We start from the raw sequence: 26,400 nt of genomic DNA, 5'->3' as shown, positions 1-26,400 counted from the left end.
CACATTTATAATGCACAATTTTCCTAACCTCTAGGTAATTCCTACCTTGTTCTTGACCAACTAGGGACAAAAAGGGAATATTTCACATTTGACAATTTATTTTCCCTTGAACAGATACAGAATTTTTGTCCATCAGCTTCTGAAGAAAAAATGTTTTCCTAAGCAGAGAGTGACAGTAGCATAACTGACATGCACTCAGGATAAAATTCCAGTCTGATCCTCATTTTCTACATGATCTGACATATTAATATTGATCTGAAATATTAAAAGTTCTAAGTTGTAATCTTCCTTGCTCATGCTGCTTTAGGTCATTACAGATGGCAGGTCAGTACTAAAACTGCAATGATTCCTCCTGCTTCGGTCACTCTTTAGCTGACTAAACTGGCGAGTATTTCTCCCGTTCCTTCAAAACTGGTTCGATGCATGAACACTGACTTTGTGCAGTACTTGTCAGTCTGCCATTACCTCCCCACCAATTTCAGCCTTCACCTACAACGTAAACTCACCACTTACTAGACATCAAAGAACTAACTTGCACACAGAAACCCAAACCTTACTGATGCAGTACCTTATGAAGCTGTGCGTTTTTAATTCTGACAGCAGCTTTATTAACAAATACTTCATGTTTCTAGATTTAACCTCATTTTAAATCTAGTTTTACATAAAACTTCAAATGCTTTATTGCTACATGATGGTCAGTAGTAAGAAAATGGAATGAAGTGGTATTTTTGATGGCTACTTAGAAATGGTTTGTGCCACTGCTATCAACAAATTTCTCATGGTATTACTAACCCACTTAAAACAGCAAAGTATCAGAACTTTCCCTCTCCGAGCTTCAAGTATCTTAACCACTAACACAAAACACATACTTTTAAAATATATTACTAAAAAGGAAAACAGGACTAGAAATTAGTTTTTAAAAGCTATGTTTAATTAGTTTTAATTCAGAAGACTGCTTATCTTCTCTGTGTTTTACCAGATTTTCTCTTTCCAGCCAGCAGATGTTTTGGCTTCAAGTCAAATATGTGTCTGTCCGCCTCTCCTTTCCTGCCCAGGCGATTCATTTTCTTTTGAGCTTTCTTTGCCATAGTCTTGACCTTCTTCACCATCTATTTAAAAACAAACAAACATGCAGAGTAACTTCCTTAGTAGCTCAGGCAACTAGCTTTACCTTTTAAAAAACCACAAAGCTAGATGATTTTAACAAGGACATTGACTAACACTGAACATACACCACCATCTGCAACTCTGGAACAGCATCACTGCAAGTGACACTAATCCTCCTTTGTGAAACTCTCCATTCTCCAGTACGCTAACAAAATGATCACACTATCCCTGGAATTCCTAACTTGCTAAAGGTGGAACTCCACAGTTTGCAGAACTCTTCCTTCATACTTGCATTTAGAGACAAAAATTCAAAATGTACTTTCTTAGCCTGTATTATGTTATGTTACTTGTACGAACGAAGTAGGCATTTTTAAAGTATAGAAAGTTCAAATGAACAGAAGATGAAGCTGCAAACAGAAGAAAGATGAACTCTGGACAAACATAACCAGCCTAGTATGAAGTTTCCCAGAAGCTGGTTTAAGTACAATCGTGCTGGTTTAATTGCTATAAATAACAAACCTTTTCATCACGAAGACCAGAAACATCCCGTGGTGTGCGAGAGGAGCTGCGACTGCGTGCCACAGATTTCGGGGTTTCAGACTCATCACGTTTACGTTTCCTTGTAACACTACGGGACCTTCTCACATAATGTGCCTGCAATTCAAAACATCACTTTATCATTAGAAACAATCAGCTCAGACATGCTCCATTTCTAATTAGACTAATACAAAAAAACAGGAAGTGGACTGCTGTGATACATTATATTGGCTATCCCATAGTAACATAAAGACCTTGTCAACTGTTGATCACTGCCTTTCTGTCCTACAGTAGTACTCAAATTTCGGTGAATATTAGGATGTTCTTTTCACAATTATTAACTCCAGTTTTCTGATTTTTTTTCTGAGTAGATGTATAAGTAATGGATAAAAAGACACAGACAAATTAATGGATAGCAATACTGAAGCAATTTAGCAACAGCAAAAAAGCAATGAAGAAACCTACACTGATTTAGTGCCCTGTTTACAGAGCAAAGCCCTAAAGAATTTTGGACATGAAGACTTACCATCCTACAGCGTAAGTATTAAATTCCTCCTCACCGAGATCGCTCCTAAATCAACATGGCATGTCAGCTCTGAGAAGCATAAATGCTTGCTTCAGATGTGTAGTGTTGACATTCCTTGTTTCCTAACTCCTTGTTTAGTCAAAGAATTTAAGGTCTCAAGATGTAGATAGCCATAATACTGCTGGATTTGCTGTACAAAATGGATTTTTTAAAAATTTCTGATAAAAAGAAATGTCTCCTGAAGGCAAATCTACGTTTGAAGTACTTCAGCTGCCTTACATCTAGAGATGCCAGTTGCCCTCAAAAACTTCAATAACAACTCACAGAATTAATGAACCGTGAAAAGATAAGCCTGATCTGACATTACTGCTATTTCTGACATAGTGTCTCATCCAACAAAGCAGACTTGAAAATTAAGTATGTTCAGCCAAACCCCGTTCTTGAATCCTATACAAATTCCAAAAGAGTTCTAATAGAAAGCAGTGCATACATATATATGCAATTCTTGATAAATGTTTATTTTTTCAGCCTACCCAACATGTTTTGATCACATCACCCAAAAATTCCAGTATCGACTGCCTCATCTGGGTTTCCTATTTTCTCCTTAATAAATCCCACCTCTCTCATGCCAACTGTAATACGCATTTCAAATGTGCTCAAAGAAATTTAGCATGTAATGACATTGATCTCTTTTACATAAACATTGTGTTTAATTAGCAAAAACTTACATCATCTTTATTAGTCATGTCCAGTCCAAGATCAGTCATTTCTTTCTCTAGCACCTTCCGCTGGACCTGTAAAAAGACAGTTAAAAAAACATGTTTGTTTCAAAAAAGTATGGTTCTATCTTATTTTTTTGTCTTAATATACCACCACAAGCCCATTATATTCACTACACATTTATTCCTTTGGCACACCCCACAAGCAGATAATGGAAGTCATAACTTCACATTTCCTTTATTGCAATTTAATTCTCTTCACTGATAAATCCTTCTTCACAGGATTGCAATGTCCCAGCATTCTCTAAAGATCTTTCGAATAGTTTGCCTTTTTGGGAGGAAGGTGACAAAGAGAGGTATTTCAGTCAGAAATGTTTCCTTCTCTCCCAAGAGGCACACACTTTGGGGAAGATAAGAAATATTGCATGCAAAATCAGCAAGATTTATTTTCTCAAAATGTCTAGTTATCAGTTTATTGCTTTGCAATCATCCTGGACTAGTCACAAGAGATTCTGACATTAGGAAGAGTGATACCTAGCTTCCAAAAAGAAATATACAATCTTTTCCAGCATAAGGAGGGCCCCATAACAAATTTTACATGACTGTGATTTTAAGTAATTATACAATTCTCCTAATTATTTGAATTCAGAATAAATAAACAAACAACAATAATAACAACAATATATGATACAGCAACCCAATTAAACGAGCTGAACTGTATTCTTGAAAACTTTTTCTTCAATATACGTGGAATTTTACAAAAGACTCACTTGTGTGGCACAAAAAAAGGGCTACTATCACTCATTTGGTTTGGCCTCCACAACTAAGTAGTGACCAGAATGCCTAAGAGGACAGAAGGAAGCAAGTAGCAAGTGAGATGGCCAAACATGAGAAAAGGTGATCAGTTCCACTACCCAATACTGGTTTATGTTTTCATGAAGTTATTATACATCAGCAAGATTTTACTACAGAATATGTTCTATACTTGCCTTTTTAGCTGTTCTAGGCATCCTCGGACCTCGAGTATCTTTTTCCTTTGACTGCAGGATTTTCAGTTTCTTCTTTTCTCGGATCTGTTTTGCCAACTGTCGGATTTCCATCATTTCTTCATCTTCACTTTCTGGTTCACTGTCATATTCTCCAGCAGCTTCTCTCAGCTCTTCCTCTTTCTCTAGTTCTTCCAGTTTCTTAGATTTTGAAGAGATGAAATGAAAATCAACATGCTCATCAAATCCTTGACTTAGAATCCTCAACAATACATTTTTGCATGGCCCAGGGCCATGACAGTATGCAGACCCTTCAAAGAAGGAACTACATTACTCAACAATGACCCCTCCAGCCACACTTAATGCAGTTGGTGATACAGATTACTGCAAACCTGTGGGGGACACTACTACGCAGATTTATTTGATCACATAGCATTATAGTCTGGCTGTATTTGTGTGACTGCCCCAAAGCTGCCCACTGCATGAATGCAGATGTACTATACTGTGACCTGTGCTAGTTGTGCCATTTCTGGAAACACACTCTGAAAAAAACTTTCTCTTTCTACATTTAGCACAAGTCTGGAACACCAGCAATTCAGATGAACCTAACTGCAGAACCGGCAGGCTCTGTAGTCTGCACTCACTGCTTCTCCTCAACAACCAGCAAGAAATAAGAACAGTGCTCGTTATTAAATAAAAATGTTATAAATTGAGAGTTCAGTCCACCTCCTTTAACGTCATACTCCAATAGACATAGATTTGATGAGTGAATTTCATATTATTAATAATACATAAAGTTTGATAGCTACATTCCTTCTGGCGTAACTCAAAAAATGAAGAAATATAACTTCTCCTGCAAACCTTATATTTTAGGATGGAAAAGATAAGATCACCATCATTCTGACAAGGTAAAGCAATTTTCCATTCTTCTGAAATTCTGTCCTTGGTCATTCAGAAAACAGTATATTTTCCCATGGGAAGTGCAGACAATGTAAAAGAACTTGTTCTCATGACATACTGTTTATAATCTACAAATACAGTAATTTACACTAAACAAATAAAGGGATAAAGAGGCAAGAAAAGTGTAAAAAGAATAACTGAAAACTCACTTTCATTATATCCGGATCAATGTAGTCAAGTATATTATGACCTTCCCATATCTCTGGTATCTTATCATATTTTTCAGATGAATTCATTAAGTCCCAGTATTCTTAAAAATATAACAAAAGTTAATAAAGAGACAAAAATAATTTCAAAGAATGTTCAATGACAGAAAACAACATTCAGATCATAATAAAAAAAAAAGTGCCATATCCTTAAGTGGCAAGAATTTGGTAGCATCTCTGACATATTCACAAACACACTTCTAACTCCTTCCTACCACCAAATATTGTTCAATGACATGATCCACTGCCAAGCCATAATAAGCAACAGATATTCAGCTGAAACAAAATACATGCATTCTCTCTCATATTGATACTTTCTTAACAAAGAGAGCATCAAGAATTAATGAGGTAGTACAATATAAAATGGAAGGGAAAAAAACCACTTGAATCATCAGACCAGTCATTGTATGTCTGGGACTCTATAATGGGAAACAACTGAGTGGTATTATGACATGAGTTCTGGAACAGATAGTATGCAACGGTATAGTATGCATAGTATGGCATTGGTAATTAGTTGAAAAGAGTCAGGTTTAGGTATTCTCCCTTAAGATTGAAATAGCCAAATTTTATTGCTTAATAATAATACTGATTTTTAGATAATACTTACTCTGAAGATCCAAAACATAATCATCTCCCATTTCAAGTTCAAGATCTCTCTCCTGCAAAGACATGCGTGGCTTTATATACCATCTAATTTAAAATCTATGGGCTAATACAGCAGATTTAAAATCCATCTGCTGATTTCCTAATTAAGAGATGCCACTTACCAATTTCCTCCTGGGTGTGTCTACTTCCATGCGTTTCTTACGTGTTACTGCTCCCTCAGGTATAAAAGGCAGCCGCTCCTGAAATTAATGCAACAACCCACCCCAATAAAAAAGGGAAAAAAAGTTGGAATCATTTTTTTTTTATAATGCTATAAATCACCATTGCAGAGTAATGTACTTCTAAAGAATAAAAATGCCAAGCTGACTATCCCACCAGCAAAGGCAGTTACAGATAAAAAATAAACAAATTTCACCATATTAATCTGTTCACATGTTAAGACAAGAGAATTCTTATTCTACTTAAGAAGTGCTGGGAAATACACTAAAAAGTGTAAAGATGTAGCCTACCTTATTATCTCTTTTGGTTGGCATGGCCAAGTGTAATCTATTCAATACTTCATTCACTTTATTTCCTTTCATTTTAGTATCAACGCGATGGGCCAACAGTCTGTCACAGGCCTGAAAGTGCACATGACAACATTAGGTAAGGAATGAAGCCTTCCTGATACAACAAATGACACAGTAGGCTTTCAATCCCAAATATCTAACTTCACATCTCATCTTCTCTCTAATATCTTACCTCTCTAGCTCTCAAGAAAGCACTGAATTATTTTATATAAAAAGTATCATGGGAAGATGCATGCGATCCTTTTTTTTTTTATGAGCTGACAATAAGAGAAAGCAACAGGACTCAGAAAAAAATCACCAAATGTTTTTTAAAATATTACTTTTATTAGACATAATTTTTCATTTGCACCCAAGTCCACTGAGGCTCAACAGGCTACAAATGATAACATGCTTAAAGTTTATCAATCACTGTAATGCACAGTTCAACTGAGATTAAATTCATACAAATGAGGCAAAATGTTAGCTGTTCATTTGGAATGAAATTGAGAGAAGAGAGACTTACCTCTGTTTTAACTTGCATTACACCTTCTTCTGTTAGAGTACTTGTCTCTATTACAGAAAATCCTTCCGCTTCAAAAGTTTCAAATATTTTCTAAAATAGAAACATCCCAAAGAATGACATTCTGCTCATTTCTTAATATACTGATACATTAAGAACAGAACTCTTAATCCAATATCAATACATGCAACTTGTTACTATTTTATTAGAACGTGTTTCTAAAAACATGACAAAAACTTTACAACTACAGTTCTATTTAATCTGTTTCTTCTTTTATAAGCAAATAACTACTTTCTAAAAGGCACCTATAAATGATCCATAAGGAAAAAAGAAAAAGAAAAAAACAGTGACAGAAACACAAATTTTATGTGTCCTTGAACTTGTAGATACATAAGAAATAGCCCTGCATATACACAACGCGTTGCCCAGCGGGACCTTCTACTGCAACTGTTCAGCAACACCTCTCAGTGTAGTGCTCATTGTCTCTGAACTTTTACTGAAATAATTATTGAACAAGGCTATTCAGTCTTACTTCCAACTACAGTAGTAACTGAAAGTTCCCACAGCGTCAGAGATTTCTGAAACCACTAAGGACTTTCTTTCTGTCCCGCATTTATGATATTCAGGCAAGCATATACATTATCATAGAATCATAGAATCATTTATGTTGGAAAAGACCTTCAAGATCATCGAGTCCAACCATCAACCATGCCCAGTACACCATGTTCTGGAGTGCCTTGTCTACATGCTTTTTGAACACCTCCAGGGATGGTGACTCAACCACTTCCCTGGGCAGCCTTTTCCAAGACCTGACAACCCTTTCAGTAAAGAAATTTTTCCTAATATCCAACCTAAACCTCCGCTGCCACAACTTTGAGGACATTTCCTCTCATCCTATCACCAGCCACCCGACAGAAGAGACCAGCACCCACCTCACTACAACCCCCTTTCAGGTAGTTGTAGAGAGCGATGAGGTCTCCCCTCAGCCTCCTTCTCTCCAGACTAAACAGCCCCAGTTCCCTCAGCCGCTCCTCATAAGACCTGTGTTCCAGGCCCCTCACCAACTTGGTTGCCCTTCTCTGGACACGCTCCAGCACCTCAATGTCTTTCCTGTAGTGAGGGGCCCAAAACTGAACACAGTACTCAAGGTGCAGCCTCACCAGTGCCGAATACAGGAGAACAATCACTTCCCCACACACTGTTTCTGATACCAGCCAGGATGCCGTTGGCCTTCTTGGCCACCTGGGCACACTGCTGGCTCATATCCAGCCGGCTGTCAACCAGCACCCCCAGGTCCTTTTCTGCCGGGCAGCTTTCCAGCCACTTATACAATCATAGAATCATTTAGGTTGGAAAAGACCTTCAAGATCATCAAGTCCAACCATTAACCAGGCCCACTAAACCATGTCCTGAAATACCCTGTCCACTCGCTTTTTGAGTATCTCCAGGGATGGTGACTCAACCACTTCCCTGGGCAGCCCATTCCAATGTCCCCAAGCCTGTAGCGCTGCATGGGGTTGTTGTGACCCAAGTGCAGGACCCCGCACTTGGCCTTGTTGAACCTCATACAATTGGCCTCGACACATCGATCCGGCCTGTCCAGATCCCAGCCTTCCTGCCCTCGAGCAGATCAACCCTCCCTCCCAACTTGGTGTCATCCGCAAACTTACTGAGGGTGCACTCGATCCCCTCATCCAGATCATGGATAAAGATATTAAACAGAACTGGCCCCAATACTGAGCCCTGGGGAATACCACTTGTGACCCGCTGCCAACTGGATTTCACCCCATTCACCACAACCCTCTGGGATCCTCCATCCAGCCAGTTTTTTACCCAGCGAAGAGTACACTTGTCTAAGCCATGAGACGCCAGCTTCTCAAGGAGTATGCTATGAGAGACCATGTCAAAGGCCTTACTGAAGTCGAGGTAGACAACATCCACAGCCTTTCCCTCATCCACTAGGCAGGTCACCTGGTCACAGAAGGAGATCAGGTTGGTCAAGCAGGACCTGCCTTTCATGAACCCATGCTGACTGGGCCTGATTCCCTGGTTGTCCTGGACTTGCCATGTGAGCACACTCAAGACGAACTGTTCCATAATCTTGCCCAGTACCGAGGTCAAGCTGACAGGCCTGTAGTTCCCTGGATCCTCCCTCCGACCCTTCTTGTAAATGGACGTCACATTGGCAAGCAAAGTACACAGTACTTAAGAAAGATATGGGTCAAGACCTGGAAAGCTACTTTCCATTACACTATTAAACAGTTAGATAAAGAAATGATCATGTAAAAGTTTTTGCCCAATACGAATGATAGCCATCCACAACACTTGCGCATATTTTTGTAAATGTCAGAAGAGAGAGAGAGGTGGGAGAAGTAGTCTAACCTGACTCTCTTCAGGAAGTTCTGCAATCCTCTTCACGTCACATTTGTTTGCAACAATTATAAGTGGCTAAAAAAAAGAAAAAAAGAATCATAATTGAAGTTATCATGTTATAAAAACCTGGGGGTTATTAATAATGTAAACAAACCTACCTTGTTAGCAAACAGGGGCTTGATATTTCTGAAGAGCTCTACTTGCTCCTCCAGGCTATGTCCGCACTGCTCAGACACATCCATCACGTAAAGCACAGCAGCACGAAGATGTGCAAGCGCAGTTATAGCCTGCATCTCAATGGTGTTCCTATCCTCCAAAGGATGATCCAAAATACCAGGAGTATCTACTACCTAAAATTAATGTAATTGTCAGGCCTTAGTACAGGATAATTGATATGCTATTTCAGGACATGTGCTTGATTTCTGGTCAATATTGTCTTTTTTAAGACAGCACTATTCTTTCCTTTCAGTCATAAGTAAGACTATAAACTCGGCCAAATTTAAAATGTGAAAATGGAGTAATAGGAGAAGGATGAGGTTTCAGAATAACCAACACTCCAAGTATTGAACAAGTAGGAAAAGCCCTGCCCCAACCTGGCCCAGAATTTGACAGTGATAAAAAGTGAGCTGACTTTAGTCAGTAATTCCATTGCCATTCTTCCCTCAAATTGAAAACACACCCATACATGTACATTTTTAGAATAGCTTTTGACTGCTGCCCTCATTTGGCACACTGTATCCTTGCACAGCAGCTCTCAGACATAGTGTGTCTCATCAAGACACAAAAATGCAATTCACATTGCAAAATGGCAAACCAGATTACACCCAGTTAATTCTTTAAAGAAAATGCAAAATAGTAACAGTTCTTACCTGCCAACGCAGATACTTATAATCCATATGTCCCACAAAGAGAGATTTTGTGGTAAAAGCATAAGGCTGCACTTCTACATCTGCTCTTGTAACCTTAAAACAAGATTTATTCACACACATTTACTGAAAATTTCCTGCGAGCAGTGTATCATAATTATAATAAACTTCCTTTGCTAAAAAAAAAACTAAAAACAGTTATTCTGGCTTCTCTGCAAAAATTATCTATCAGAAAATATGTTAATGGGATACAGGCTGTTTTGGAAAAGATAATAATTTTTAAGAGTGAAATATATTGTAGTTTTCCATTTATCCCTCCAGGAATTTCATTCAACCCCTACTCACACATTTGAACTTGCTGATGCTCACAGCAGACAGTACCATAATGGTATCAAATTGTTTAAATGTTACCTTGTTTTAACTAAACGGTACTGAGTATTATTTTTGAAAAAAAACATTCACATACCTTATTTATAAAGCTAGATTTTCCAACATTCGGGTAGCCACACAACAGAAGAGTTCTTGTATTGGGATCGATGGTTGGCAAACGAGACAAATGTTGTCGCACTGAAATGTTAAGAATATTTTTTAAGTATTTGCAATAATTTAAGTTTTACTGAAACGGAATTAAAATTCGTATGCTGAACTGTTTATATACAAATTAATAACTTTTCTGACATAATTTGATTGATCATTTATGAAAACGTGTAATACTTTGTAAACTCCACAAGTATCTACGTACAACAAAAAAAGAAACTTAATAAATATTTAAAAAATGAAGACCACTGTCTTTTAGCTAGAATGACCCCATCAAATCAGGCAACGTAACCTGAAGGAATAATAAGCCTGAAGTAAGGCGTATTGTTTGGAAAATTTTTAGCAATATTTTTCAAATATATGTTAGTGAAAATAACGATAAATAAAAGCATGGCTATGACTTCTAAGCAAAGAAAAACATTTTAGAACTGTTAGTAATAAAATAAAATTTAAAGACTTTTCAAAGAGAAAACTATTTACTTAAAAAATAAATTCTAAATATTTGGGGATTTTGAAACTATTTCTATATTTCCTGTGTCTATATTCTGTACAAAACACATTCTTCTGTTATTAAGTGTAAGAATAAATTTTACATCCAATTCACATGCCTTATATTAGCCTATTTTTAACACAAACCTTGCTCCAAATATTCCAAGCTTTGTTTCTGTCTTTTGATAATTGTGCACATTCGTCCCAGAGCAGCACGTTTCAGCTGTTTGCAGCGGTAAAGGGAATCACCATACTTCATCAGCCGCACATAGTCTTTAGCAACACTGTGGAGACAAGAAACAAGAATTTAGCCAACAGCCAACCAGGCAGGTACAAAATTGAAGAAATTAATGTCCCTTACTTGTCAATCAGATTCTTGGCAATATTAATCTGCCCCAAAGCCAGCTTGTAGTGATCTTTGTCATAGAGAACATTCATCAAATCTGCATAAAAAGGATGAATATCCTAAAACAAAAGCATAAAGCAAAATTAAGCCTAATATTTTCCTTTTTTAAGATGACTATTTCTTGGCAACTATGTAGGTTCATTTTTTTTTCTCCAGTACAGCAACACAAACGACAATACAAGCCAAACAGTTCTCATTACTATCTTATGTAAGAAAAATAATCTGCTTGGTCACTAAATGCATAAATCTTAAATCGCTTTGAATTTCTTCTGCAAACACATCTTGAACTCATTCATATGGAGCTTCCATTTGATCTTTTGCTTTGTAAAATACTTTGTATTACAACTTTAGAAGGTTTTTTTTTAAAATAAGAAACTGCAAGAAGCCTGCAGAAGTAGTTTCTAAAAGCAAATTCACACTATACCAGAAACACAGCAACAATATTAATTCCTCCCTTTTTCTGAGTGCTAAATTAAATTTCTGTGCAAGACTGGGTAAGAAGGGTTTCTTCAACTCCCAAATAAATCCTTTAGCTTTCCAAGGAAGCAGAATCTTTGGTTCAAATCTTTTAAACAAAATATTTCAGCTACTTACGTATTTATTTGCAGAATTTTCATCATGTGATATTCAACAAAACATAGAAGATATCTGTGGGAGTTCTGCAGTAATACTCATCAGATATGAAAACCTCAGGAAAAAATACTATTGCAGGTCAACAATTTAAGCATGAGCAGAAAACTGCCTACATAAAAAGCCCCACTGGACATGTGGATCCAGTTGCAGTTGTTGGGCAGTTAAGACTATGTGCATCTTATCAGAGTTTGTTTCCAACACTATCCTTTTTGGGGCCAAGAACAATGTTTATGTTATCAAAGTAACTTCTGAAGAACTGAAGATGGGAAGCAATGTGATATATTTGGACATTTCTTACTTCCTGCAAATATCTTCTAGGGAAGACTAATCATAAGCACAATTTACATACACATACACAAAGAAGAAATAAGGAGACACAACATACTTAAAAAACCCCACACTTTCTTTCTCTTCATTCAACAGCAACTTCTGGCAAACATATTTGATCAGCTAAAACCTTCTAAAACTCACCCTTCAATGACCATCCATGGGCACAATTTAGACTTCCTTTCTTAGTAGGAACATACTATTTTTGCAGAACAGGTTTGCCTAAAATTACTCCCTGTAAAATCTACTGGGAATCAGTCAAAATCATCTACACAGTGAATCAGCAAGATGTCACTCAGGTCAAAATAAACTCAAATAAAACCAATATGCTGTTGAGGAAGTATTCCTGATACCGTGAAAGCAAAGGTCCTTTATGATCAAATGACAAAACACTTACATCTAATTTGGGGAAATCTGTTAAAATCTGAGTGAGTCTATCATGGTAATTTTGTTGCGTATATTTGACTTTTCGCATGTAAAAATGTCGAATCCGATGGATTTGATAATGTTTATGAATGACAGTTGGGGTCTTCCGCTGAGTCTTTGACAATGTCAAATCTATGAAGTCCTGCAATGAAGGAAACATAATTATACAAATTGTCAAGTTCTTAAAAAAGCCATAAATTTCATTTTAGTGGAGGAGCACACAGGCCAGTTAACCACCTCCACACCATACATGGTTTGCAACGTATGTTTTAGGATAGGTTCCCATCTCTGGGTAATAACAAGAAGTTTGTACACTCCCTCTCCGGTTTTCATTTCAACTGACTGAGGGTTGGCCTCCCGTCCACACCTGCCACAGCAGCAGCTCGGGCAGCAACATGACAGGTACCAACGAAGCACAGGAGGCCCAAAACCCCGCGAGGAGCTCCACGCACCATACTTTTAACGAAAGCTCCTTCGTTAGACTAGGTGAAAACTTCATTTTAAACATGCGCGCAGGGATGAGGCTAAGCATGACACGGGATTGGAAAACAGGGGGGATTTCTGTAGGGACCACCCCGAACCCCCTGCGGGGCTGAGGAGAAGAGCAGCCCCAGGATCCCTCCTCAGGCCGCAGTGCCTCCCTCTGACAGGAACCCCCGCTTCCCCCCCCGCATGGTACAGGCCGCCAGGCCCAGGAGCACTAGCCCAGGGCGAGCCCACGCGTCCCGCGGGAGGGGCAGGCGGCGAAGGCCGAGGCCACGCCGGCAGCGGGGGGCGGGTAGCGCTCTCCTCACGCGCGGCACGAGCGAGCCGCCGCCGCCTCGCGGGAGGGGCTCTCCCCGCGCCGAGGGGCGGCCAAGGGGGAGCGACGCCATTACCTTGGCGGACGGCACCACCGTAATCTTCTTGAAGTTGTAGAGCGCCATGTCGCCCGGCCGCCCGAGCCCAGCCGCACGCCGCCGGAAAAGAGAGCGGGGCGGCACCTCTCGCGAGAGACCCGCGCTTCCGTCCCCGGGAGGCAGGGCCGGGCTGAGGGGCGGCCGCGGCCGAGGGGCTGCCTGGCGGCCCGCCACCCCCGTGCGGGCTCCAGGGCTGGGGAGACCCAGTCCGGCTTCGCTTGGGCCTCCCTCCCGCCGGACTGCGTGAGCTCGGGGTGCTGCGCGGCCGGTGGCAGGGTTGCTGGGGCCCGGACGGGCCTCGGGAGGCTCTGGGGGGCCCTGCCGTGGGGAGCGACACGCTGGATTAATTTGGGGTTTTACTGGAGAAAGACCAAGCCGCGAGCAGGGGTTCAAGAAATGGCCTGTTAGTATGATCTAGAGCAGTCACGTTGTGTGGCCTGTAGGAACGCGAAGGCAAAATACATCCTCGCCCTGCTCAGTGATGTGATTGAAGGCTAGTTTCCACTAGCGCAAAGGAGGGGAGAACAAGGATCCGCGAAGGGACCCCGGTAACCCTACCAGGGCCAAGGGGCCCCTGACCGGTCTCCTCACCAGGCTGGCACCGCAAGCAGTCTGCCCTGTGGCCCAGGAGTGTCACCCACCAGGTGGGTCAACAGGAGCAACTCTCTGGATCACCCTGCAGATTGGAGGGGTTGCTGCGTGCAGGGTTGTGGGGCTCCTTATGGGATGCCGGGAAGAGCATCTTGTCATTGTACAAGTCATACGGGCTGTTTAGAGAAAGGAGCAAAGCTGGGAAAAGGGAGAAATTAAGGTGGATAAGGGAGGAAAAAGTGTACGAAAATGGAGAGAAAAGGGGGTAAAAGGCCGGTAGCATGCCAACAGGCTGGCCAGTACACGTGTCTGACCATGGCCTGGACACCCAATCGCGACAGTCTGTCCTGCCCTATTAAACTCCATTTCTAACCATTTCCCTGGTTAAGGGGGCACTCTATTCTGTGTCTGTGTGTATGGAGCCAAGTGCCTGCCACAGGAAAAGGGGCAAAGATACACAGCGGCCACGTGTCTGGGGTGCCAGGAACTGGAGGGACTGCAGTGCGTGCGTACTGTATGTCAGTGTATGTATATATGCATACGTATGTGTGTGTGTATGCATGCAGCTGGGAGACCAGGGGCTCCAGGGGCCAGCTACTGGATAATTTCAGTGTTGACGGTCTGTGTGGCTGGCCATGTGCACAAGCGTATCTGTACTCTGTGTGTGTGCTCCCACTGGGGGTATGCACTCAGTCTTCCTTCCAGCTGAGCCTGGGGCCATGGAGCTGCAGCAGGCTCACCTCTGTCAGACTCCTGGATTCCTAACCCCAAACACACACACTCCTAGTGCCCTTTTTCTTTCTTTTTTTTTTCCTTTTTTTGATAGCAACTTTCAGTGACTTGTCTCATACTAAATTGTACATCCTTTCAGATAAAGGCAAAGCCTGAGTGAATCCTGGAGCAGTTTATGATCTTGACTATATCCTGTGCTCTGTTCTTTTTTCCATATCTCCAGCAAACATGAGATTCAAACAAGACATAAACCTGAAAGATACCTAAATGTAGGCATGTACTGCAGTCTGCATGTCTATTCCTGTTTTCTACTTGACACAAATAGTAAGTGGGCATGCACTGAAATACATCAGTTTTGAATAAATTACAAATTACTTGATACACTTTGGAAGGCAAGTTAGATTAAAATTTAAGAATTCCCTTGGCTTCCACAATTTATTTTTTCTCTCTCCACACAAAGCATGACATTTTCCACTTGAGAGAATTTAGTCATGTATTACTCTGTCATTGCACATTTTTCTGCAGTACTAGAAATTTAAATGCATAACTCCTTCCACATTTCCTTTATTTCTTGCACTCTCAATTTTGCTGAAATGCTCCAAACAGCTTACCAATGCACTGGAAATTTGTAAGGTATTTGAAAAGTAAGAATTCATCTAATCAGCAAGCCAGTAGCTAATCCTTTCCAGAAATTAATTTCAGTAATGACTGTATGAGCACTATTCAATCATAAACATGCTGTTAGATCCATCCCTGTTTCTATAGTCGCTCGATGGTGCTGCAGCTGCCCTATTACGAAGGGGCGTGCTGCTTCATAAACATTTTGATATGACCACTTCAGTCTGCTTTCTTGAAGTGTTCTTGAACAGTGACTTAGCACTTTATTTACATTGTGTTTTCCCCGCAAAAACATTGTTTTACAGAGTAGAAGGAGCTCTTCTCTAAGCATATCCCAACGCCTCCCCAGTTTCTGGGAGCATCGCTCCAGTAGCTGCTCTGGGACATTCAGACTGCCCAGCAGCTGGGACCAGCATCCCCAGGCCCCCCCAGACTCTGGCACTTTTTTAGGTATGAGCCTCTGAGGCCCACAGCCCCACGCCCATTGCTGGTACTCAGAACTCTCTCACACGCAGACATGCCTGGCTCCCCCTTCATGTAACTGACCCTCAACATTCGGATTATCCAGTAGCTGGCCCCTGGGACCCCTGGTCTCACACTGCATGTCCATTACTACTTTCTTGAGCAGTTTTCAAGAGAACTAGTTCCTTCCAAGACAAGATTTGGATACTGTTCTGGGTATTGTGTCCTCTGGAGATTTACTCCAGGAGCGGTAAGACCTTGTCAAGTTATGTTTCTTTTGGCCCACATAGTTCCTTAACCCAGCTGGCTTTCTGTGCTCAGACATCCTCATTCATATTTATGGCAAACTCCAGGCATGTAACACTTATTCTCCGTTTCATGTTTTAAAAACACCACTCCAGTAGACTATAACTCATATCACTTTGAAATTAAAAATGACACAAAATTGTTCTTGTACCTTGTGCAAGACCAACTAATGGCACTAAGCAACATTCAGACCATGTGCTGTGCTGGTCGTCCAGAGAGGTACTTGGAAAAATGGGCACAAGAATAGGCATCGCCCAGGGAGCCACCCAAACATTCCTCAGTAACAAATGCTTCTGCAGATTACGTGGCATTTGTATTATGCCTAGATATGGCATTGGCTTAATAGCCATAGTTCTAAAGTGTTAGCTGAAAAATTCCAGAACTAGCCTCAGATTTGGGATATCCAGTTGGGGTTGATGGAGTTGGACATAATTAGCAAATTGCTGTGTTTCAATTAGACAAAATCCTTGCCACCTAGTCCCACAAAATGAAAAGACCTGTTCATGTAGGATTCTTCCATCTGTAAGTACATTCATTCTGTAGAATCTTGTCCAAATTCAGCTAAAGTGTAAATTAAGATTGTCTGCCATTTCAACAATCTGCTATTGTAAAGCTGTTTTCATTATCAGTCCTTATGTATGTGTCATGGTTTAACCCCAGCCAGTAACTAAGCACCACACAGCTGCTCACTCACTCCCCCCCCCCCCCCGCCCCCACTGGGATGAGGGAGAGAATCAGGGAAAAAAAAGTAAAACTTGTGGGTTGAGATAAGAACAGTTTAATAGAACAGAAAGGGAGAAACTAATAATGATAATAATAACAATAATAAAATGACAGTACTGATAAAAGGACTGGAACATACAAAACAAGTGATGCACAATGCAATTGCTCACCACTTGCCAACCGATGCCCAGTTTGTCCCCAAGCAGCAATCTGCCCCCCCGGGCCAACTCCCCCCAGTTTATATACTGGTCATGACATCACATGGTATGGAATACCCCTTTGGCCAGTTTGGGTCAGCTGTCCTGGCTGTGTCCCCTCCCAACTTCTTGTGCCCCTCCAGCCTTCTTGCTGGCTGGGCATGAGAAGCTTAAAAATGCTTGCCTTAGTCTAAACACTACTTAGCAACAACTAAAACATCAGTGTGTTATCAACATTATTCTTGTACTGAACCCAAAACCATAGCACTATACCAGCTACTGGGAAGACAATTAACTCTATCCCAGCCAAAACCAGGACAGCTGGTCAGAAAATATTGTTTCTGAAGGCAATTCTGCTTCAGTTTGGTTTCTTGAGTTTAAAAAGCTGCTCCATGTCAGTAGCAAAGTTGCAGAAAAATAGTCCCATTCTGGTCATCACAATGAAGAGACACAGGCCTGAACAGACCTGGCAGCTTCCCCACCTCTTGTTCTATCGGTTGGATGCAAAAGCTCAGGGCCAAGGGACACTGGTAGGTGGCAGTTACAGAAACTACTGCTTCTTCTCTAGCAACTCCTCCGGACTTTATCAGAGAACATCAATCTCTGAACTGCCAGCTCAGTAGTATCACATTAATTAAATACAGAAAATAAAGCTATAAACAGGCAATAGTGCTTACATATATCTGCAGTATCTGAAATATCAAAAGCATGCTTTTATTTTGAAACGGTGCCACCTCATATCAGCACACAAAAGGCAGATAAGGGGAAGTTCCAAAATTGAATTATTAAGTATCAGCCTCTCTTACTAAATTATCATTACAAAGGGCATGCACAGTGATAGATCAAAGAGCTTTGGAGAGCAACAATACTGCTACAGATGAGTAATGCCTTCTAATCTGTCTTGGTAACATGGCTGAGACGCTTAGGAGCACTCTCAGGAATGCAATATATGCATGTTAATAGCTGTAGTTATCGTGTAATCCTGGGAAAACTTTCAGGTTGTTAAAGGAAGTACAATAAAGACATACTGTGTTACGTCTTTCTCAGCTGCTCCTCTTTATGGTTGCTTGAGGAAGGAGACAGCTTTATCAAAATGGAGATGGGGGAGTATGTCCTTTTGTTACATGATTTGCCATCGTAGCATTACAGAGAACAGCGATGGCAAGCGGGGGATTCGCTCTGTGTCTGGCAGCTGCCCCTGCTGGAGTCTGGGAGGGAGGGGGCCTTGTAGAAGGAGACCCTCACCCTCAGCATCAGCATAAGCAGGGGCACATCGCTGCTGCTGGGGTCAGGTCAGTCGCACGGGCAGGGGAGGGCTCACGAAGAGCTGCCTTCTCCGGTGTCCCCTGCTCTGCTGGCATTCAACCAAGGATGCAGGCTGGGAGAGTCCTCTAAAAGCCTCAGAGCCCCAGGTGGAGCTTCTGAAACGTCTTGTCTCACCCACCCTCCCGGAGGAGTTAACAGCCAAACCCAAACGAAAGAGCAGAGAGCCTCAGCAGATCCCTTACTGACACTTACTACACCATACCTTCCCGATATTAAAAAAAAATACTCGGGAACCATCTGAAGTCTGGTGATTATTATGGTCAGGAAAGAGTTGCTTCGCTAATCTTTCCGAATATGGACGCTCAGTCTCAGGGCTGGCAGGGTTGCGTCATGCTTTAAGGAATAGGTAATTCCTCTGCAAAAACAGTGCCTCGTGTCAGCCCTGCAGACCCTCTGGCCCCAACAGAGCGGCATCCGTTGGTTACGTTTTCACAAGGAGCCGCATCCAGCCTTCCTCGGCTGGGACCAGGTGCTCGCTGTGCGCGGCGCGGCGCAGGGTGCCCCAGGCAGCTCTCTAAGACACCTCAAGAGCCTGGTAGGCTACTGCCTATCTCTTAGGTCCAAAAGAGGTTTTTTTATGCCCTACTAGCTCACTTCCTGCTATTGTATTATCACCCTAATTTTAAATTACTTTACATCCTAGGTTGCTGTCCCGTCCGTGACTCGCCGTAGCGCTGTGGAAAATGGCGTGTTGGCAGAGACCGCGCTGAGACTGCTGGTGATCAGAGGCTCTTGACAGAGAGGCCCAAGGTTGTGGAATTCATTGGCACTAACGATTAAACTGCACTCACAAAAGGCTTCTGCAAGCCTTCCCCGAATAGTGACGGGAGGAATCTGCCTAGGAAAATTTTCCATGTGAGAGAGAGAGAGAGGAAAAGGAGAGAAAAAGAAGGGGAATAAAAAAGAAGAAACAGTAACAGTGGTGTTGGGAACTAACACAGAGGAGGGCCATATTAATGTTTTATTTAATTATGATTTTATTAGTCCTTGTTTAAGACTTAAAGGCCTTTAAGATCCAGAAGAGTAAATATCAGAAGTCGATATCCCTTAAACTACAAAGGCAGGATGTGCTTTGTACTCGCAATAGATATTACATAATATATAATATAGTTATATATTATATATTTTATATATACACTATATATAAAATATAGTTCATATGTAATATAGTTCTACTCTTTTCAAGCTTCACGTGTTTGGAAATAATTTCAAGTGTTCTTAGATTTTTGCACTTGGCAACATCTGCAGGTGTAATTTTTGCTGGGACATATAATTGCATGCACATTTTATTATACTTAGATGCCTATTTCATTTTGACTGGAAAAGTGAGCATTGTGACATCTAAATGCCCCTGCAACCAGCTATGACATAAACTCTATCTACAGGTGTATTTTTGACATAAAATTGGAAATGAAGTTGATGTCCTTTCCAAAAATAATGCCTTCATCCTCACAATTCTAGACTGAAGACAGTAGGGTTTAGGTTTTATAATAATACTAAATCTTTGTCAGCACATAGTTAAAAGGTGTTAGCAATGACGTTTTAAAAATATCACCCTGATACTGCTAAGCCCACTGAAACAGCCAGGTAGATAAAGCAGTATTTGAGGTGGCCGTTGGGAAATCTCTGCTGCGGTGTGGAGTCAGCAGGTGGTGCTTTTGAGTCACAGCACGCTCACACTGCCAAAACCAGCACCGTGCCATCCTCCTGCTAGTTTCAAAGATTGATGGCATTCTGCGGGGTCTTTTGGTCGTAGCGTAAGGCACAGTTGTAGTATTTTTGCCAAGTACTGTATTTTGAGCTACTGATATTGTTACAATTTGCCCTAACCACTCGCTCTGCATGGACCTAACTTCTGTAGGCGGCCCCAGGGTCTCGTGTGCTTGTCACCTCCGTGCGTCTGGGTAGCAATTGCTGGTTATCCGAGTACTGGAACAGTCAGTTGTGTTCCCTGGTGCAGATCCCACCAAAGGATCATCAGAGTGTCTGCCAGCACCTTTGGGGTTTGGCCCTGCAAGTCACTCTACCATGTCAGGCTATCAGTGGTCTGAAGACCAAGCTTGGCTGCCGTGATCAAGAACATGAAAAGGTTGGTTGCAGCCTGGTGTTTAGCTAGCCAGCAATATTTCTGCAGTTCCCTATTCTTGCAGCCACAGATGTGAGAGAAAAGACAGAACATTTCTCCTGAGACAGAACAGAGGCTTGCTTGGATGATTGGAGTTTCCTCTCCTCTGAACCCAAGGCCACCTAAAGAGTTCCACAATTTGAATTTTGTCTTTTCTTTACCTTCTGCTCACTGACCTCCCTCTCCCACAGCCCTTCAGCTGCCAGTATCTCCACCCATCACAAACCCTTTCTTCCACATCTTTCATTCCGGGCTATACAGCTCTGTGTATCAGTCACAACAGCATTGCCCTTGTCAATCACATGAATGTGACTGGCATTCTTTCTGAAGGAAAACTAAAAATACCTGCTAATTATGTGGCTGTAGAATCACTCCTTGTTTTATGAACGAATGTCTTTTTCAGGCTTTTTTAACCTTTCATTGATTCTTGCTCAATGAGAATGTCCTCGCAGTATTTTTCCTTAGCAATTAAATGAACAAAACTCCCTGAGACATAAATGTGAATTGGTACTGAGCATTTCAGGCTTTCCTTTGCTGTCGCTTTTCCTGTATTTCCATATGGCACACAAAGACACTGTACTGTGGAAAAATGGCATTTGTAGCACAGTGGGATGGAGGAAAGAAAAAACACTTCCTTACCAGTCTCTGTCGGGGTTTTTATAAGGTCACCTTGTCACTGTGCTGTTAAAGAGCCTGTCAAAAGTACCTGAATGTCTTCACAGTTTCTTTAAATAATAGTGGGCTAAATCCAGGAGGGCCTTTGGTAGCAAACTATGATAGTGACTGATTTAATGCATATAATTTACTATATAATCTCGTATTTGCTATGAATCATTGCTACTAAGGTAGTGTCAGAAACACAGGAGTTCTGGACCTAAAGGGACATGCATATTATTCCTGGGGGAATGCATTACCACAGTGTCATCTGTGAAGAATTACTAAAACTTCCCTTCCCTTTATCATATTGTTCCTATACATATATATACACATACTTGTTTGTAATACATACATATGTGGGTGTATATATATGTATACACACTTTCCTAAATATATAATATATAATATACAATATTGATATATTTTATATTTATATAATATATAAAATATAGCATATATACTTATAAACTGACAAAACAGTCCTTGTCTTTAGGATTTAATTCACACACTTTTGGGGAATTATCATTTGGCACATGGTATACTGGACTATTACTGGTAATAGAAATTTGTGTGGTATGAGATAGGAAGTTAAAGCTGCAAAGAAATATCAGAAAAAAACTGAGGTTGTGAACCATTGCTGTATAATACTTAGGAACACTTATATAGCACTTTTCATTTTTCCAACTTAAAAAAAAAACCTAATTAATTAATCTTTGCAACATTCCTGCATAGTAAGTGCTATTCTCAACTAATATGTCCTGGTTTCAGCTGGAATAAAATTAATTTTCTTCTTAGTAGCTGGTATAGTGCTGTGTTTTGGATTTAGGATGAGAAGAATGTTGATAACACACTGATGTTTTAGTTGTTGCTAAGCAGTGTTTATACTAAGTCAAGGACTTTTCAGCTTTTCATCCTGCCCAGCCAGCAGAGGCTGGACGTGCACAAGAAACCGGGAGGGGACACAGCCAGGGCAGCTGACACAAACTGGCCAAAGGTGTATTCCATACCATGGGACGTCACATCTAGTATATAAACTGGGAGGGAGTTGGCTGGGGGGGGAATGTGACTCAGGGACTGGCTGGGCATCAGTCAGCAGGTGGTGAACAATTGTATTGTGCATCACTTCTTTTGTTTATTATTATTATTAATAACTTACTTTTCTGTCCTATTAAACTGTCTTTATCTCAACCCACAAGTTTTACTTTTTTTTTTCCCCCGATTCTCTCCCCCATCCCACTGCCGGGGGGGGGGGGGGGGTGCGAGCAGCTGCGTGGTGCTTAATTGCTGGCTGGAGTTAAACCACGACATAATAGCACATATCCAAACAGCCCAAAAGGCGATACAACAGAGGGCTCTGTCACTGTAGATGGAGCTGTAACGGTTGCACAGCAGTGCTGCCGTTTGCCTGTGATCTGACCCAGAGCAGGCGCTCCCCTAGACTACAAAGTGCAAACAGAGGGGTAATTAGTGTTCAATTACTCCTGTTTACAATGTATTAACACTAACAATCGGGAAGGATCCTGTGCATGTGATGCAGAGAAATGCTCCCGAAACATTCAGTCACTGGCATTTTGTTGGAAATGAGACAACTGATGTGCAATTTACTGATACAGAGAAAGCCTCCCTCTTAGTCTGTAGGGGAGTGCCGTGCCACTGATCCCAGACCTGCTGCTTTGCAAAGCAAGGCCACAAAGCCTGCGTTGCCATCTGCTCCCCATTAATTTCCCACAAGCTCTTACTCCCCACACCATTTCCAGTGTCTTTCCACGTGCCTTGTCCTCCACACTCCAAGCACAGGGTCCTTCTCTCCCTCTGTCGTGGTTTAACCCCAGCCAGCAACTAAGCACCACGCAGCCGCTCACTCACTCCCCCCCATCCAGTGGGATGGGGGAGAAAATCGGGAAAAAGAAGTAAAACTTGTGGGTTGAGATAAGAACGGTTTAATAGAACAGAAAAGAAGAAACTAATAATGATAATGACAACACTAATAAAATGACAGCAGTAGTAATAAAAGGATTGGAATGTACAAATGATGCGCAGGGCAATTGCTCACCACCCGCTGACCGACACCCAGTTAGTCTCCGAGCGGCGATTCCCAGCCCCCACTTCCCAGTTCCTAAACTAGATGGGACGTCCCATGGTATGGAATACACCGTTGGCCAGTTTGGGTCAGGTGCCCCGGTTGTGTCCTGTGCCAACTTCTTGTGCCCCTCCAGCCTTCTTGCTGGCTGGGGATGAGAAGCTGAAAAATCCTTGACTATAGTCTAAACATTACTTAGCAACAACTGAAAACATCAGTGTGTTATCAACATTCTTCACATACTGAACTCAAAACATAGCACTGTACCAGCTACTGGGAAGACAATTAAGTCTATCCCAGCTGAAACCAGGACACCCTCTCACCCCCCGGCTTCGGCTGTGCGAGAGGCAGGCGGTGCTGCGGCTCCTGAGCTCCGTGGGATGCTGGTGCTGTGCAGCCAGCCGGCGGGCCAAGCGCAACAGGCGGGTGTTGAGCTCACATAGTATTAGCAGAGCCTCCCTCCTCCTTTCACACCCTGCTTTTTGTTGCTTGTAGGAAATTAGCTTCTGCAGCAGCAGAGCCCTCTGGCAAATTCACTTTAAGCTTACCAACAGGCCTCATTCATTGGAGGGTCTGGAAGAGACAGACTGGCAGCGGAATGGTTGCAAAGACCTACTAGCTTTATGAAACTAGGCTAAAAAGTGTTTTTTAGGGATTCAGCTTCACTGCCTCTCTCTGCCTTAGCTTCCACCTCGTTCTCCTCAGCAGTAAAAGGACAATCCTACTAGCTGCTAACATTGCACACTCAAGCCAGATATCACCCACCATGCCAGGGAAGGTGCAGTAGATGGATAATATCACGGTCAGAGTAACAGCATCTTCAAACACTCGAGGTGCCAAGAAGGAACGTGGGGCCTCACCTACACTGTACTTTGAGAGCAGTCTCAAGCCCTCGTGTGTAGCCCTTGTTCTCTGACCCCACTACATGTACTCTCAGGAACTGGGGCTATGATTAGGGCAAAACCAGACAGGATACACAAAAGGTAAATGGTGTGCTTTAGGCTGTGCTATAGCCACAGGATCTGCATATGTTCTGGCTTTGGAGCACTATGTTGGATCCAGCTGCTTTCTGGGCAATTGAAAAGGTCTGCAGTCACTTCCGGAAGGGCTCTGACAGCACCTGCAAGCCCAAACTGATGGTGATTCACGCTGCCTCTGAGTCCTTCTGTCAATCTCAGGGTGACTTCTGGTACCTCGAAGACATGGCTTCTAGTACCGCAAACAGAAAGCCGTAATCTCAAAGGGGAGCACATGGAGCAGGGTTCAGCAGCTTCCTCCCCAGAAAGCCCAGGTGCCTGGAACAGGGATGCTCCTCCGAAGCACAGTGCTTTTTAAGAGCTCCCAAAGAGTCAGTCAGACTGTAACGATGCAAGTTAACCTCTAGTGTGAGCAACAAGATGTGCCAGACAACTAAAAGTCTGTTGACATCTCCATTAACTATAAGAGTTTGCAGGCGACCCAGAAGCTAGTGGGATCATAATTAATAGGGTCAGCTCCCATGAGTGATGTGATGATCATGGAAACTAAGGCTCATCTGAACAGCAGGTGCTGTAAGAAAATTAAAGGCAAGGTCATATATGTATGAAACAAAAATGTAAGTCATAGTTACAGATTGGTACTTGGAAAAGAATGATTTAGAAAATAACTGTGAAGGCCTGATGAGTCACTAAGAGCACATGAGCTCCCAGTGTGTTGCAGCAGCCAAAAACCAAATTGTGAGGTATAAACAATGTCATTTCCACTGAAAGCAACAGTACAGATTGGAGTACTTGCTCCTCACTTCTCATTTCCATTTCTTAAAAGAATGTTGGCAAGTGTAAAAGGGTTCAGAAAAAGTCCGTAATAATTATTTGAGACCTGGATAATTTCTTCCAATGAGAAACCAAAGGAACCCAATCTCAACAAAGAGAAGATCCTATAAATACCTGTACAAAGAGACACCTGGCAGTAGAAAACTCTAAGCTAAGAGGGAAGAGGCTAGAAGCCTGAAGTGTCAAATTCAGACTAAAAGTAGAGCTCATTGAGGATATGTAATCAGAGATTTCTAGCTGGGGACATCTCTCCAGCTGTAATGAGTAATGAGTAACTTTTCATGAGATATAGTTTATCTCTGGAAGAAGCTGCAAGCCTGAGGAAGTACATACTTGATGAAACTGTATGGTCCATGCTACACAAGACATCAGAGCAGATTATTGCAATGTCTTGCTGGGTCATTTCCAGATTGTCTAAACTGCACATATACTAGTTCACATCCAGTCCTACTCTGAAGAGAAGTAAGTTGTCTCCTGGCAAGGGAAACTCAGACATAGACCAGAGAACACAAAAATCCCATCCTTTGAGTGTATGTCCAGCTCAAAATTGCTCTCATTGACCCATCCTATCTACTATATGCCATCTAAAGCAAGCCTTATAGTGTCACATGCCTCTCTCTAATCTCATATACACTATGCCATTGTCTACATGCTTCACATTCAGAGTTACACTGCAAAAAGCCACATCTGGCTGGCTGGGAAGCAGCTGTGCCTGTGGTCAACATCTGCAAGGACCATGCTTCCACCCACAGCTTCTTTGGCAAGAAGATTTGCCAGCAGCAATATGAAGAAATAGCGGACATATAAAGTACAGGCAGCTTTTTACAACTGAGCAGTGCTGGTTTGTATTAAAGATGTTGGAAGCTGTATACAGAAAGGGAAGGGTCAGAAACCAGTCCTTGGCTGCAGCCAGGAATGGCCAGATTTCATGCCAAACTGCATGTGGTACTTGGGAGACCATGTTGGTACCTCACATGGTCAGCAATGTTTTGCTGTTAAGGCTGCATGCCAGAGCTTGACAAATGACAGACATCTTCCATTTCAGACTCTTCACTCACTATAGCAGCTGAAGAGAGAAAGACAGAGAGAGGGAGAGGAAGA

General features: G+C 41.8%; 1 protein-coding gene across 1 annotated transcript; it reads right to left on the bottom strand.

Annotated features, from left to right (window-relative positions):
• Positions 1–909: 909 nt before the first annotated feature.
• Positions 910–13,796, bottom strand: GTPBP4 (GTP binding protein 4). Its single transcript, XM_075045770.1, has 17 exons — positions 13,651–13,796; positions 12,744–12,914; positions 11,342–11,445; positions 11,128–11,264; positions 10,421–10,521; positions 9,958–10,050; positions 9,247–9,438; positions 9,098–9,163; positions 6,719–6,808; positions 6,157–6,267; positions 5,809–5,886; positions 5,649–5,700; positions 4,985–5,085; positions 3,879–4,076; positions 2,899–2,964; positions 1,627–1,761; positions 910–1,109 (listed from the first exon to the last, which is right to left on the bottom strand). Exons 1-17 carry the CDS (start codon positions 13,696–13,698, stop codon positions 957–959), a joined length of 1,896 nt encoding a protein of 631 aa, XP_074901871.1. The 5' UTR covers positions 13,699–13,796; the 3' UTR covers positions 910–956.
• Positions 13,797–26,400: the final 12,604 nt, after the last annotated feature.

This window comes from Buteo buteo, chromosome 2 (assembly GCF_964188355.1).
Source record: "Buteo buteo chromosome 2, bButBut1.hap1.1, whole genome shotgun sequence".
Taxonomy (NCBI): Eukaryota; Metazoa; Chordata; class Aves; order Accipitriformes; family Accipitridae; genus Buteo; species Buteo buteo.
Note: the sequence above shows the minus strand (reverse complement) of the source record. Positions and strands in the feature narration are given on the sequence as shown.

What these genes read in the sequence shown, in the direction of transcription:
- GTPBP4 (XM_075045770.1), bottom strand. Translation starts at nt 13,698, where the DNA reads ATGGCGCTCTACAACTTCAAGAAGATTACGGTGGTGCCGTCCGCCAAG. An exon ending in TTGATCCGGATATAATGAAA is followed by an intron (nt 4,077 to 4,984) that starts GTGAGTTTTCAG and finishes TCAAAATCTAAG; the next exon opens with AAACTGGAAGAACTAGAGAA. An exon ending in TGCCTAGAACAGCTAAAAAG is followed by an intron (nt 2,965 to 3,878) that starts GCAAGTATAGAA and finishes GTCTTTTTACAG; the next exon opens with GTCCAGCGGAAGGTGCTAGA.